Source organism: Mastigoproctus giganteus, chromosome 8 (genome assembly GCF_048544385.1).
Source record: "Mastigoproctus giganteus isolate SK-2022 chromosome 8, ASM4854438v1, whole genome shotgun sequence".
Taxonomy (NCBI): domain Eukaryota; kingdom Metazoa; phylum Arthropoda; class Arachnida; order Uropygi; family Thelyphonidae; genus Mastigoproctus; species Mastigoproctus giganteus.
In genome coordinates, this window is record NC_143582.1 from 125,123,228 (window position 1) to 125,138,887 (window position 15,660).

Here is a 15,660-nt window from a genome sequence, read left to right on the forward strand (position 1 = left end):
TTTTTTTTACGTGCAGTTTCCAGACCTGAGAAAAATATTTAAAATGCAGTCTAACCATTATCTTGTACATTTCATTTGTCATTTGAGTGAGCTTCCATCTCAGTTGCCACCCGGATTTTCATCCATATGCAACCAATTCTCATTTAGTATATTAGTCTCAACCTTAGTTGTAAAACCAATATATAAAGATCAAAATGGTCAACTCAAATCAAACAAACAAATTAACATTAATCGACCATTCAGCCTTGTGGTGGGGATGGGCAATCACACCTCTCACCACAAGTTACCGTCCCCACCACGAGGAGGTAGGTCTCTACTACCACCCGGGCATCGCCCGGCAGCGACTATAAGCCAACTTAGCAAATCTTAAAAAAGAACAAAAGAATTCATAATTATCAAAAATATACATCAAATTAACTTCAGTGAGAGCCAGTGTCCCAAAGTCCAACCTCGCTCTTAAATCCTCATATAGAGGACAATATAGCAAGATGTGAAGGCCAGTCTCAGTCTCTCCACACTCACAAAACTCTGTAAGGGTCAACCCCAAACGAAACAGCCTTGACCTCAAGCCATGCCCAGTAACGACGGCAGCAGCTGCAAACCCAAATTGGAGCCAGGAGCATCGCTCCCTACTCACCATATGGACCAAGGGCATAAAGGTATACAAATGACGACCTTTCTCAGAGTTTGTCCATTGGAATTGCCATATGGTACTCAACTCATCATTGATTCGCCCCCGTTCCGCTGTTATATCAGGGAAACCAGCCAACCGCCCCACCGGGCACGACCGGACGCCAAAAATCACTCTGGTAATCCCCCGCTTAAGGGCATACCGTAAAGCAAACTGTGCCACAACCAACTCCGCAGGCATCTTCCCTGCAAGGACACACAAGGCATCTGTGGAAACAGTTCTGCAAGCCCTGGTTATACCTAAGAGAGCAAACCTCTGTGCCGAAGACAAGATTCTACGAACATGAGAATGTTCTATATACCCTCCCCAAGCCCCAGCAGCGTAAGTCAGAATCGGGATAAAGATGTTATCATAAAGTAAGTGGAGGGCACCACCCTTTATACCCCATTCAACACGCGTAACTCGCTGGAGCTTGGCATATAATCGTTTCACCTTATCTCGGACAAATGCAGCATGAGCTACCATAGAAAGTTGCTCTCCCAGGACAACACCCAGGTACCTGGTCTTATTAACCACTCTAAGCGAGAGATCACCAGAACGACACAAAGGAGGGCGAGTTCCACTGAGGCGTCCCCTCAAAAGCACTGCTACAGATTTCTCTGCTGAGACCTCCAGCTTATGCTGAGCAGACCAATTCAACAATTGGCCTAGAGAAGCAGCTGTACGCTTCTTCTGCCTGCTGGCAAAGTCCCTATAAATCATGCAAGATACCAACTCTAGGCAGCTAGAAATCATGGTGCCTAAGTCTTTTTTATCTTGAACCACTTTTAGTTCCTTTACTCCCAGTTCAGGGGCATGCTGCCAATTTGCAAACAAGAGACTTGTTCAAGAAAAATTCCATCTGAGTTATTTTTGATTCAAAATAGTCTGATAAATTTTATAAAACTAATTTTTTAGCAAGACACTCAGACAATCTTTATTCAAATAAATTAACATATCCCAAAATAAAATAATTCCCAAAAATTTAACAAAAGCTTTGGGGATTATTTCCTCAGGGAGGGGGATGGGCTCACACAAGCTATCCCCTCCCTAAGTTCCAGCACAACCCTACCCTTGATGCCCCAAATGCAAGTATACAACCTTGCATTTAGAAGAATTAAAGTTTAGCTGCATTTTTAACACCAGTGAAAAATGGCAGCTAAACTGAACCAAGTCTTTTTGATGAAACATGACCTTGCTCTAATTGCTAACTACTCTTCTCACCTTCAAATAATTTAGCAAACATTGATACCTTGGATACCTTTGCCAAATATCATGTGATAATTAGAAGTAGGAGGGGGCCCAACATCAATTCCTGAGGGACCCACTTATTACATTGGTCCAACCTGAAGACTATTTATGACACCCTCTGTCTCTTAACTTTTTTGTGATGAAGGTAAAGAAACTATGAAATATACACTAGCAAACTGCTTTTCCATTACTAGTGCTTCCAGCTATGCTTGCTGGGCACCTCCGTACCCAGGTGGGAAGGAGCAGCAGTGCGTAGCACACGCTTCTTGATTAGACCGGGGTTCGAGCCCGTCACCACCAAATATGGAGGATGCGGAAAGGTCAAGGAATGACCACCGCATATTCCTGGAGCAATATGGCCTTAGTTGCTAATGCTCCTAAAAACCAAATAACAAAAACAAGCTATGCTTGCTACATTTACAACATATCAGTCATATAGTTATAAGTTTTTCCTCTAGGCATTCAGTCACCAGTGTTACAATACCATGGCGGCAAAAGGATGTGAATGAAGAACATTAGCAGTTGTTCAGCCATGAAAACTAGGGCAAACTCCTTTCCAGCTATTTGCTTAGTAAATGGAGAATGACAGTCATTTGTCTTTCAATGAGGTTTCTGTTATGCACTCAGTTGATAGAATAACATCGGCTCATTCATACAAAATGAATGTAAAACTGGCCACTTTGAAATTTACCCTACTGAATCTTAATAAACTTGTGAATGGCCCATGTCAACAATGACAAAGTGATGACTACTTTTTACCAACAGCATAAGAGAATACCTAGAACTTTAACAATTGTTTCTGTTTACAGGATCAAAGCTTTTTAAAAGTATGACTTTCTTTTATTTTTTTCAACTGGAGCTGTTTTATGTGCAAAAGACAGGAATGTTTCATTCTTGCTATTGGAGCTGACTTTGCCTCCACACATTATGGCCATGTTTCACCATAAATAATTGCAGCCCACTGCACTCAACAGTAATGGCAAACATAAATGCCAAATATTTACCAACAGTAAAATGATTATAATTAAGAGTGAGTTTGCTGTTACTGTCAAGTGCAGGGGACTGCAAAAATTTACCATTTAACATGGCCACATGGGAAAATGTTGGGTATTAGGGACTTACTTGATATTATATTTAGTACTCATAATAGATATATTTTAATTTTAACAGAAAAATATGGTAGAGTACTATTTGTCCCCTTTTTGCCCTTTTATAAAAGTTGGGACTTGTTTCACTTATGTAACTGTTAAGTGAATTACTGCTCCCAAATTGAATATAAGTACAAAAAGGAAGGAAATAACTCCTCCCATATCTCACTGTTAAAATGAATATTTTGTGGTGGGGGAATAGCACTTCCCCACATGCAAGGGACTGTGTTCACTTACAGAAACTAAATGAAGTACCAAGTGTGATATCAGGTGAGCAGTCCCCAATATCTGAAATTCTGCTGAATGCAAAATTAAAAGCTAGGTATCTTCTATGTCATTTGGATTACATATTTGATGGTATTCAGCAACCGATATAATCAACTGTCAAGTGGGAATGCTGAAATGGCTAATTGAAAAAAAAAAAAAAAAAAAAAACCTTGATAGCAAACTGAACATGTTTGTTTTGGTAATATACAAAGTTCAGAGGCTGTATGAAATTAACATTATATATCATAATAGCAAATAAGAGTATGAACAAATCATTGAGTGACATGCGCAAGTAACAGACTATAACATCACAGGTTTCAGTGATTGTTTGATGTAATGGTTCAAATCAGTCAGCACGTAATGGAAAACAGGTTTGCTGGTAGAGTTCCGGCAGTTCATGGATAAGTTTTCATAGTTTCTTTCTTTACCTTTGCCCTTTTAGCTAGCCCGCAATCCAGCATAAAATCATATCAGTAGTCCTAACCTTTACCAGTTTATGTAGCAGCCTTCCATGACAGAAGGTACAAAAGCAAAAGTCTAAGTATAGTTTGCCAAATTATTTTCTGCATTTAACTATTTAATAACTTCAATACAGTAATTTACCATATTTGACACCTCTCAAGGGGGATCTTTCTGGGAGACTAGTAATGCTTTAATTTATATTCCCAGTGGTTTGGTACACTAATGGTATTGTTGGGATTTAGGCACTTAGATGATATTGATCAGCCACTTAGATGATATTGATCAGCCACTTACATGATATTGTGCCATTACATATTTTCTAGTGCAAGTGTGTGCACAGGCTGATTTGTGATTTACTTGTTACATGGTGTGAAAAATAAAAACTTGGAATAACTCATGGGGAGGAAACTATATCAGGTCTACCTGAAATCATCTGCCCTAACTGAAGGGAGGACTTTAGAAATTCCTCCAATCATCAACAAGACAAGACTTTTCCTGAAATGACCTCTAAATCTGGACCTTTCCTGGTAGGAGCCCAGAACCTAGACTTTTCCAAATGAGTGATAAGTGGCAAAACCACTATACTTAGGAGGACAGATTGATAAATTCACATGCAGTCTTATTAATTGTAAGTGAATAAATATCATCCTCCCCTGGATCCCCGCCCCTCCTTTAAACCCAGTAACATTTCTAACAAATGCATCTCTGAGATTATTATATCACTTATTTTATAACAAACTAGCTCCTTCACATTCCCAAGAGATTCAGGCTTGCTTTTGACTGTAAATATTGTTGGAAAGTGTACGTTCAACTCATCTGTCATTTCTGCTGGGCTTTTTGTGGCCCTTCCGCTGTAACCAATTAAGGGAGCTATTGGATTTTCTCTTTTCTTTTTTGTATTCACATATTCAAAGAATTCCCTATCCTTATTCTTAGCTTTCCTTGCTAGTTCTTTCTCCCATCTTATCCCACCAGTGGTTTTGTTATATGTTCTCTTATAATGCTGATACAAACTAGAATCCTATGCTTGTTTATTTTGCTCAGATAAACTCTCAGCCTTACCTGTCATCCATTTTGGCATCATACATTTATGGAACTTGGCCATTGGTATGAATACATTAGTGGCTTCAACATCAAATCCCTTGAATGTTTGACATAGCATATTATTATTTGACACTATACAGTAGTCTCTCCATCAATCAAGCTCAAAAAATACCTCGTTCCATTATAGTCCCTCTCTCTGGAAAGTGAAGCCCTCACTCTTTATTTGTGACCACTTAGGTTTCTTTAGATACAACTCATTTTATGGTATTGTGGTCACTGCCTGCTACTGGCTCCTGCAGTATCAAATTTCTGATACATTTAGGCTCCTTAGTGAGAGCCAGATGTGGGATATTAGAGCCCCTTGTACTTCCCTCTGATACGTTGAATGAGTAGTGCTGAATAGACCCAGTTTGTTCAGAAAACTGTTAGCATATAGTGTATTTCCAGTCCATATACCCTAGTTCATGAGAGGTAGGTTGAAGCTACCCATAATGAGACAGTGGTACTCGCTAGCTAAATTAGTTTGCCTAAAAATATCGTCACACCTCTTAGAGTCATTTGGCTTTTTAACATATCATAATCTCATCTCTTTACTATAACTCATTTCAAACAACTCAGATTCAATACCTGTGTTACATTGATCTAACTTGGGAAACATGCTTGTCACTTTCAGGCAGTTTTTAACTCCTCTACCTCTCCTTCCCTACAAAGGTCGCGGGTTCGATTCCCGCCTCGGGCTTGGATCAAAGTACTGCAAAAACCTTGGGAGGTGCAATATGGCCACAGAAGCCGATGCGCCAACAACTACCAAATCAAAAAAAAAAAAAAATCTCCTTCCCTATCTTTCCTGAACACACAATATTCACCAAAATAAAAATTCTTCATCTCATATTTCTGAGTGGCACATGTCTGATAAGCCAACTATATCAGTGTTAGCTGACTTCATCAAAACTCAAATTTGTTTAATTTAATTGCAATACTCCTGGCATTACTAAAAAATTAAGTTTTATACTTTACTGCTTTTGACAACCCTGGTAAATTCCTTTAGTTATTTAAGTGTTTTTCCACATCTGAGATTGCTGGGATGTTGCATCTGGCACAGTTTCAGTGTTTAGAATAATTAAAGTTTGCACAAAAGCATTTTCTGAGAGGGTGAAAGTGTAATTTTGTGTCATGCCACTGACCTGAATTGACTGTATGCCAACTTCTCTAACCTCCCCCCCCTCCAAGCTAGCAGTTTCCCTGAACCCATAATGTATCCTCAATGGCATTAGCAAAAACCCTTCAGTCTCCTAAGAAGTGTATGTCAAATTGATAACCAGACCTTTTTCTTTTGTGTAAATAGTTGTACAGTATTATATGTATAATAAAAATTCCTTTTGATTCTGCTCTTTCCACACACACACAATAAAATGCTAAAACTCTTCAGAATCTGTAAATTTCATGTTGGACAGTCAAGATCCACTAATTTTTGTAAGTCAGACAAATTTGTAAGCTAACTTATTTTGATTTTCTCTTGTAGAGGATCTGTGTTCTCATTTTGAATTTAGAATAAATGGTGAGAATTTAAACCAAATAGGATAGTCTAGCCTATTCAAGTATTATTAAAGTATTTTTGGAATATTAAATTTTAGAAATATTATATTTTAAGTCAGAATATTAAATTTTAGAAATTTTTTATATTTTAAATCAGAAATTCTCTTACCTGAGATTTATTCAGGAATGGCTGCACCCAGGTAAGATGTAATTAGAATAGTATTGAAATGAAATAAATCTAGTAAGAGGATGAAGGAATAAAAGCAAGCTTTGATCCTAAATCAGTGCATGAGGAAATAATTAGAAGTATAAAGGGAGATGAATTCCTGAAGCTTGATGGGGGGCTTTCATTTATACTATTTTTAAAGGGGAGCAAACACTTGTCTAAGGCAGTATTTATAGCCTGGGCACATTCCATTGCCATATTTCAAAAGTGGGGTGGAGGGCGTATTGAGTAGGTGAAAGGAAGAGAAGTAGGATAGAAGGAAAATTCCCACCCCCTCGTATTACAATAGTTTAGGAATTTGAAAAATTTTAAGATTTAGAACAGCTTAAGGGTTTTTTTTTTTTTTTTTAAGTTGCCACTTGGAAATCTGGGTACATGACTACCCATCCTGGTTAGTAGAGGTCCTGGATGGGAGGGAGGGGAGATTGTTATGTTTTGTTATTAAATTTGAACTTATAGGATATTTGTTTTAGGAAATATCCTATAAGTCTTACTATCCTATATATCTTATTGGTCTATATATGTTTATTGATCTGTTTGTTGATCTTATTGCCAGAGTCTCGCTGGTTTCTAACTTAAATTTTGTGTCTTGTTTGTCAATGGCATGGGATTTCCATAATTTTTTACACTATGATCTGTAAATTTCCTGATATAATACAGTTATATCAGGAAATTTTTAAAAAAAATCCTCTTTCCTGAGAGACAGAAAGGGAGAGAGAGAAAGACAGAGGATTTTTTTTAGAAACCATTATATAATAAAGTCAAGGAGTTGATGAATATTATAAAAAGCATTTTAACCAGATTTATAGATGTAAATAAACAAATAATATAAACTGATTATCACACGCAGTTTAAACTAACTCAGGGTCCCCCAGTTATCAAGAAGTTAATATTTGAGATACCTTTATTTGCTTAAAACACCTATTGTGTGTGTGTGTAATTTGTCAAAATACATGACACAGTATGGTGGTTTGTCGTCATGGGTAATATACAAGCGAGGTTTTCTGCATTTTGAAAGAAGTAATGTAAGAATCTTCTGCTTATAAAATAAAAATTTATAACTAAATGAAATTAAAATTATAATTTTGAAATACTGAACTGAAAGGTGAGCATAGTGGAATTATGAATTTACCTCTTAGCCATCGGAGTAGAAAGTGAGCATTGAAATGTGATTGAATATCTGTGAGCTCTTCACGGAACTGTATAAAAGAAAAGTCAAATAAAAATTAATTCACAGTCATCAGTAATAATTCTTGTTGCAGCAATATACTCAATGCAAATGCAATATTAAAATGTATAATTTATTTTTATAATTATATTAGCATTAGCATAGGGGTATAATGCAAGAAAGCAAGCTTTTGCAGCATCAGCCAGAAAAAAAAAACCCTTCCCATTTTACCCATCCATTCAAGCCAAAAGTTTGTCCATTGTTCCTTGAATTTATTTAAGCTATCAACTTCCACAACAACAGATAGAAGTAGCAATTAACTGCCCGCTGGTTAAAGGCAAATTTCGGCACATCTATTCTAAAACTATCTTTCCTCAATTTCAGTTTAACCCCCCTCAGGTTCATAACTGAGCAAGAGGTAGAATCCCATCAGCATTAAGCCTGCTCAAACCATTCAAGGCCTTACACACCTCAGCCTCACAAAATTCCCGTATATCACTGACAAGACACCCGTGACCTGCTCTGGTAGCTTGTCTGCACTGTTCAGAGAACTTCATATCTGACTGCACAATTTCCCCAAGGTCTTTTTCATTCTCAACTGCCCTGAGTGCAGCCACACAGTTGGTACATTTCTCAGGGGTTAGTTACTGCTACCCATATGCAGCACTTTGCATTTGTCAATGTTAAACTTCAGTTGCCACTTCTCAGCCCATCTGCCCAACTTTTCTAGATCCTGTTGCAGTAGCATACTGTCATTACTGTCATTAACAATCCTGCCAACCTTTGTATCATCTGCAAACTTCGACATTAAGCCTGTTATACCTTCATCAATATCATTGATAAATATACAAAACAACAATGGGGCCCAACACCAAACCTTGGGGGATTCAACTAATAACGTTAATCCACGAATAAGTCTGTAATTAACAGACTAACAGGTCTGTAATTACATTATTTGTCCTGGAACAGAAGTTAAACTAACAGGTCTGTAATTACAGACCTGACAAATAATGGAATCACTGGGTAAAGAAGCATTCTAGGATCATCTAGACAAGACTGCAGTAATAATTCAGACACAGCATGGGTTTGTTAAAGGGACGTCTTGTCTAACCAACTGATTGGATACTATGATGTGGTCACAAAGGAACTGAATGCAAAATATAATTTTGATATCATATACTTGGATTTCAGTAAAGCTTTTGATACTTGCGCATGGAAGACTAGTGAACAAATTGGAGAAGTATGGCATTAAGGGCAAATTTTTTTTTTTTTTATGAAAACCCCAAATGCAAGATGTATTAGAACCTTTAATACTTAGTATCATGCTTGGGTTGGAGGTTGAGAAGACGAAAGAAGGTATTTGTTGACATTAGACTTGAACTTCTGAAGACGGGAAATACGTACAAAGGAAAGTTGTTCCAGAAAACGGCAGTTGAATGAATAAACGAGGAAGATGATAAGTTGGTTCTGTGAGTTTGAAGTTGGACAGTAAATGGATGTTGGCTAGTGGCAGCACGTTTTTGGACTGTTTTGAAAGAGAGAGCAGGGAATTATAGAAGACAATTCAGAAGTACAGTGAATGAGAAGTTTTTAGCCATATTTAGCCACTTTATTGACTAATTGTTATACTAAATTATTTTCTATAAGTAGCTTATAGACCTAGTCAAGATCTTTGGTTTATTCTGAATTGAGACAGCGAGATTTGGAAGTTAATTAACTTCCAAATCTCACTGTCCAAATCTCACTGTCACTGTCTCTTAATCAGCTTCAAGAGAATTAACAAAGCGACGAAGAAGAAAATATCGATATCAATGATCCTGGTACTTGTTCCGAAATTATAACTGATAAATTTAGAATGGCTATCGTACAAAATGGCGTAACACAAGTAAAAAACTACGATTTTCTGAAAGATAAAAATAACAGAAGTTTTTCTGATATCATACATCTGATATCATACAAAAATCATTATTAAAGAAAATTAATGAATGGGGAACATCAAGAACGAAGGTGGTTACTCTACTCAAAGTCATGAAATTGTAATCGCGATTACAAAGTCATGAAAGATCAAAATATCATTTACAAGCTATGTACAAATTGTTACAACTTGAAAAGAATTTGAAACTTGGAAACACTATTGACAAAGAACATGAAAAATAATTAAAAACGAAACACAGCATTTAAAATGTGTTTGTGAACGAATAGTGGCTGCAATTTTATCAGAGCATAATTTGGCGTTCAGGGGCAGTAGCGATGCTATATATAAACCGCACAACAGTAATTTCTTAGGTCTTGTAGAATTACTTGTAAGATTTGACCCAATCATGAAACAACAGCTGGTGGGTCGAATCAGCATCGCGTTCCTATTTATCTCATAGAATACAAGATGAACTGATTTCTGCTTTGGCTAAAAAGTTAGAAAGGAAATAATAAATACAGTTAAGAAAGCTAAGTATTTCACAATTTTATTAGATTACACTCCAAGACGTAAGCCATCAAGAACAATTATCTGTTATTTTAAGATATGTTAATGTAGATAATTCTGAAAGTGATGTGAGTATACAAGAACGATTTATTTGTTTTGAAAAAGTAAAAGACTCAACAGGAAAAGGGTTATCAGCTAAAACTGAAAGCATATTAGAAAAGGAGGAATTAGATTTAGGGAACTGTCGAGGACAGGGATACGATAACGGAACTCATATGAGAGGTTTATATAAAGGCGTGCAAGCACTTATCCTGCAAAAGAATTCCAAAGCACAGGATATGCCCTACGGAGGTCATAATTTGAATTTAGTTCTTGGAGACATTTCAAAATCATCTTCTCTTGCAAATTCATTTTTTGGGACTTTACAAAGCATATATAATATTTTTGCAAGTTCTATAATACGCTGCGATATATTAAAAGAGCGTGTCAAACATCTTACTCCAAAACCACTGTCAGAAACGAGGTGGGAATGTCGCCTCGAAAGTGTGAAATCTGTGAGATACCAAGTACCACAATTTTCTCTAGCTTTGAAATACCTTTATGAACATACCAGTGACATGAAAACGAAATCCAATCAATCGAAAATAAACTTACTTCATTTGAATTTTTATTAAGTTTGGTCATTTGGTATGACATACTGAATGAAGTAAATATTGTGAGCAAGATATTTCAAAATTCAAATATAGATATCATACTGCAAATTCACATTTAAAAGGCCTTTTAAATTTTTTTGAACAGTATCATGAATCGGGATTCAGATCTTCTTTAATAACTGCAAAGGAAATAGCTGAAGAATTACAAGTGACATCTGAATTTAAGAATCAAAGAACTGGACGAAAAACAAAGCAATTTTGTTATGAAGGAACCGATCAGCCTATTTCATCAGGCGAAGAATATTTCATAATTCAATATTTTCTAGTCATAATCAATAGTGCAATTACATATTTCTTTTAAGAAAAGATTCGAAATTTATCACGAACATGAGACATCATACGAACATGAGACATCAAACCGATCTTCTTAAATGTTGCAAAGACTTAAATGCGACCTTACAAGACGATATTGATTGCATTGATTTATTTCATGAAATCAAAATTTGTCGCCGAGTTTTGCCTTCCAGGATCACAATACTACAAATATTACAATATTTACTGAAAAATAATCTATTTGAATTGTATCCAAATTTTGTTACTGTTCTGAAAAATATGTTAACCTTGCCAATTACCGTCACATCTGCAGAAAGATCTTTCTCAAGATTGAAAATAATAAAAAATTACTTGAGATCTAGCATTAGTCAAGAACGATATACTTCCTTAGCCATTTTATCTATCGAATCTGAAATAGCCAAATAACTAAATTATGATGATATTATCAACAAATTTGTTGATAATATCATCATAATTTAGTTATGATGATATCATAAGTTGCTATAAAACATGTAAGAAAATGAAACAAAAATCACATATTGTGACCTTATTCGATTAAGTCGCATACCAAATTGTATTTTATAAGTATATGAAGCAATTATTTTTCTTATTTGTTTTATTAAAGATTTTTTTGTGATTGAAATGTTAATTTTATTAAAATAATTTAATATTTATCATTTTCATGTAATCCTTACTAAACCAATTTGTGCAATGTAATAAATATCAAAATGCAATAAATTATTTTGTTGTACCAAATTTGTATCAAGGCCCCGCAAGTCAACTTTGCACCGGGCCCCGCTTTTGTTTGGGCCGGCTCTGCCCAGACATGATAGGAGGGAGTATATGATGAGAGCCTTGTTGATCAATTCGGCCCTGGAAAGACTGTGCAAGGCACAAGGAGTAGAATTTTTTTCAGCCTGGTCTGTACTTGTTAACAGGAGAGACTGCTTCTACAGGGATGGGATACACTTAAATAGAAAGGGTGCAAGAATATTTTTTGATGCTATAGAGGCAGTATTAGGTGGGTTGGAAAACTGCTAGCTTGGGGGGATACAAGGACTAATAGATTAACAGTAGCCACTGGCAGAGGTGAAAGTGATTCTTGCACTGCTTCTATTGGAATGAGCAGCAGCCTGGAAAACAACATGCAGGGTATTTCAGAGACTGCTGGGAGTCATTGCGTAACAAGTAAACACATGAGTTGTGTTAGGGTAGCTAAGAATAGGAACAGGTGCATGTATACTTGCATGTACACCAATGATCGGAGTTTGGTAAATAAATTTGATGAATTTGAGGTATCGCTCAAAACATCAAAGGCAGATATCATTGGGATATCAGAGACGTGGTGTTACACAGATATAAGGAATGCAGAACTGGAATTTGGGGAGTGCAATATGTACAGAAATGATAGACAGGATAAGAAGGGAGGAGGGGTTATGCTATTGGTTAAGAAACACATAAAATCCAAGGAAGTGAAGCCAGTCGACATCGCTGGACAGTGCAGTGTCGAGTCAGTTTGGTGTGACATAAGAATTGGGAGATCAAAATTGAGAGTAGGAGTGTACAGGGAAATAGAGTGGGCCAGTAAATCAGAGAGTAATGGGGGATTTTAATTTCACAGATATTGACTGGAATTTGTGAGTTGGTCACTCACACACTAGCAAGGCCTTTGTGGATTTATTGGATGATTGTTTTCTAAATCAGCATGTTCGGGAGGCAACTAGAGGGAGTAATACTCTTGATCTGATTATCGGTAGTGATTCTTCAGGCATTAAGAATCTGCAAATAAAGGAACCACTAGGTGGCAGTGATCACAGTGTGCTGAAGTGGGATTTACTCAAAGAGATAACTACCATCAGGGGTAAAGGGAAGGGTTTTTGCTTTCGTAAAGGTGACTACGGTGGTCTGAGACAGTATTTAAATTCTATACAGTGGGACCAACTGATGATGTTACCAACAGCAAATTCAAAATGGGAAGCATTCAAAGAATTTATCTTGGAAGCTACTAGGTTTTACATACCAACTAAGAAATATTGTTTGAGGTTTAGGCCTAAATGGATGTCGGATGAACTAATGAGACATATGGCAGAGAAGACATTGAAGCAGATGACAGATATAAGCTAGTCTGTAACCAAGTCACAAAGGAGATTAGGCAGGCAAAGGCAGATTATGAGAAATCTTTGGCAAAGGATGCAAAGAAAAACAGGAAAGAGTTCTTTATCTATTAAACTCTAGAAGGTCTAGATTGGTATTCTGGATATTGATGGTTCAACTCTTAATGATGCTGCTCAGGTGGCTAACAAACTAAATGAGTATTTTGCATCTACATTCGCATATAAGGAGTTATTCAGGAAGGGGAATGCCAGAGGTGAAGTAAACTCTGGCAGTGAGCTAGATGATTTTGTAATAACTGAGAGGAAAGTGGAGGAGAAACCTTTGAGGATAAACATAAAGGCACCCGGGGTGGATGGGATCTATCCAGTTATATTAAAGGAGGCAGCAAAGGAAGTAAGCAAACCCTTAGCCATAATTATGAGAGCTTCCTTGGACTCAGGGGAGGTACCCATAGACTGGAGATGTGCAAATGTGACCCCAATTCACAAAGGAGGATCAAAGGCTGACACAAATAATTATAGACCAGTGAGTTTAACTTCTGTTCCAGGAAAATTAATGGAGACACTGGTTAAAGAAGCACTGCAGGATCATCTAAACAAGACTTCAGTTATAACTCAGACACAACAAGGTTTTGTTAAGGGAAAGTCTTGCCTGACCAATTTGATTGGATACTATGATGCAGTCACAAAAGAACTGGATGCAGGGAATAACTTTGATATTATATATTTGGATCTTAGAAAGGCTTTTGATACTGTTGCACATGGAAGACTGCTGCAAAAATTGGAGCAATGTGGCATTGGAGGCAAATTGCTGCTATGGATAAAGGGATGGTGAGGGGGAGAAGACAGAGAGTGGTAATCAATGGACACTGCTCATCGTGGACTAATGTTATTAGTGGAGTCCCTCAGGGTTCAGTATTGGGTCCATTATTGTTTTCTGTATTTATAAATGATATTGATGATGGTATATCAAACTTAATGTTCAAGTTTGCAGACGATACAAAGGTCGGCAAGGTTGTTAAGGACACTGTTGACAGTATGCTGCTTAGTAAAAAAGGCCTACGTGCTCTGGATTCATTACGAAAATTTTTTTTATTTTGTTTCTCAGAGCAATCTAAACTAGAATTACAATTAATGAGCGGGAGGCAGCCTTCTTCAGATTGAATACATTAATGGCAGTTGGAATAGAGATGTGCACTGCCAGGATGGTGCGTGAGGCACGTGGTTAATTGTTTGTTGATGTTTGTGGCTGTGACATATGGTGGTGATGTGGTCAGCGTTTGTCTATGGATAGAATTACTGCCTCTGTGATGGGGTTAACTTGGCAACCACTGTTCCTGTTCAAAGAGGCATCCGAGCATTTTATATTTAACGATTCCAACCAGGTGCGCCTTAGGTACTGGTGGAACCTGTCCACAACCACGACATCGTGGTGTGGGTCGATGTCGTGGCAGGTTGTCCAGACATGCTCGGCAGTAGCTGAGTGTTCTACATCTGCCAACTGCCATTCATGTATTCAATCTGAAGAAGGCTGCCTCCCAGCCGAAAGCTTATTAATTGTAATTCTAGTTTAGGATGCTGCTGCTGCTGCAACAGAATCTGGAAAGGTTGAGCAGATGGGCTGAGAGGTGGCAAATGAAGTTTAACATTGACAAATGTCAAGTGCTACATATGGGAAACAGTAACTCCAGAGCAACGTATCAACTCTATGGTACTACATTGACAGTGGTAGAGAATGAAAAGGACCTGGGGGTAATTGTGCAGGCAGATATGAAGTTTTCTGATCAGTGGAGACAGGCTGCAAGAATAGCTCATGGTGTTTTGTCAATGATATACAGGAATTTTTCCAGCAGGGATAAGGAGGTGATTATGAGTACAGAGAAGGGCAACAAGATTAGTGAATGGAACAAAGGGTTGCTCTTATGAAGAAAGACTTAAGTTTTGCAAATTACAGTGTCTGGAGACTAAGCATTGGCGAGGTGATCCGATAGCGGTGCATAAAGCGTTGAATGGTTTGAGCATGCTCAATGCTGATGGCATTCTTTCTCTTGCTCAGAATAATCACCTGAGAGGGCATAAATTCAAATTGAGGAAAGACAGATGTAGGACAGATATGCGGATATTTGCCTTTAGCCAGTGGGTAGTTGGTTGGTGGAACAGACTTCCATGCCTTGTTGTGGAAGTTGATAGCCTAAATAAATATAAGGCTCAGCTGGACAGGTTTTTCAAATGAACAGAGGGGGTGAAACGGAAGTAGGTTTTTTTTTTTGGCTGATGCTGCATAAGCTTGCTTTCTTGCATCATATGCCTCTACTAATGCTAATGCTAATCTGTAGAAAAGGTATGCAGCAGAAATAGTATATCTA

At 37.3% G+C, this 15,660-nt stretch overlaps 1 protein-coding gene across 4 annotated transcripts in view; it reads right to left on the bottom strand.

The window, feature by feature from the left end:
* Positions 1–15,660, bottom strand: part of LOC150081800 (SEC14-like protein 2) — a 219,284-nt gene that overhangs the window by 131,995 nt on the left and 71,629 nt on the right. For all 4 annotated transcript variants that reach the window (XM_090379677.1, XM_090379676.1, XM_090379675.1 and 1 more), the window contains exon 3: positions 7,737–7,803. In XM_090379677.1, coding sequence (XP_090235803.1) covers positions 7,737–7,803 — 67 coding nt within the window. The remainder of the gene's footprint in view (positions 1–7,736; positions 7,804–15,660) is intronic.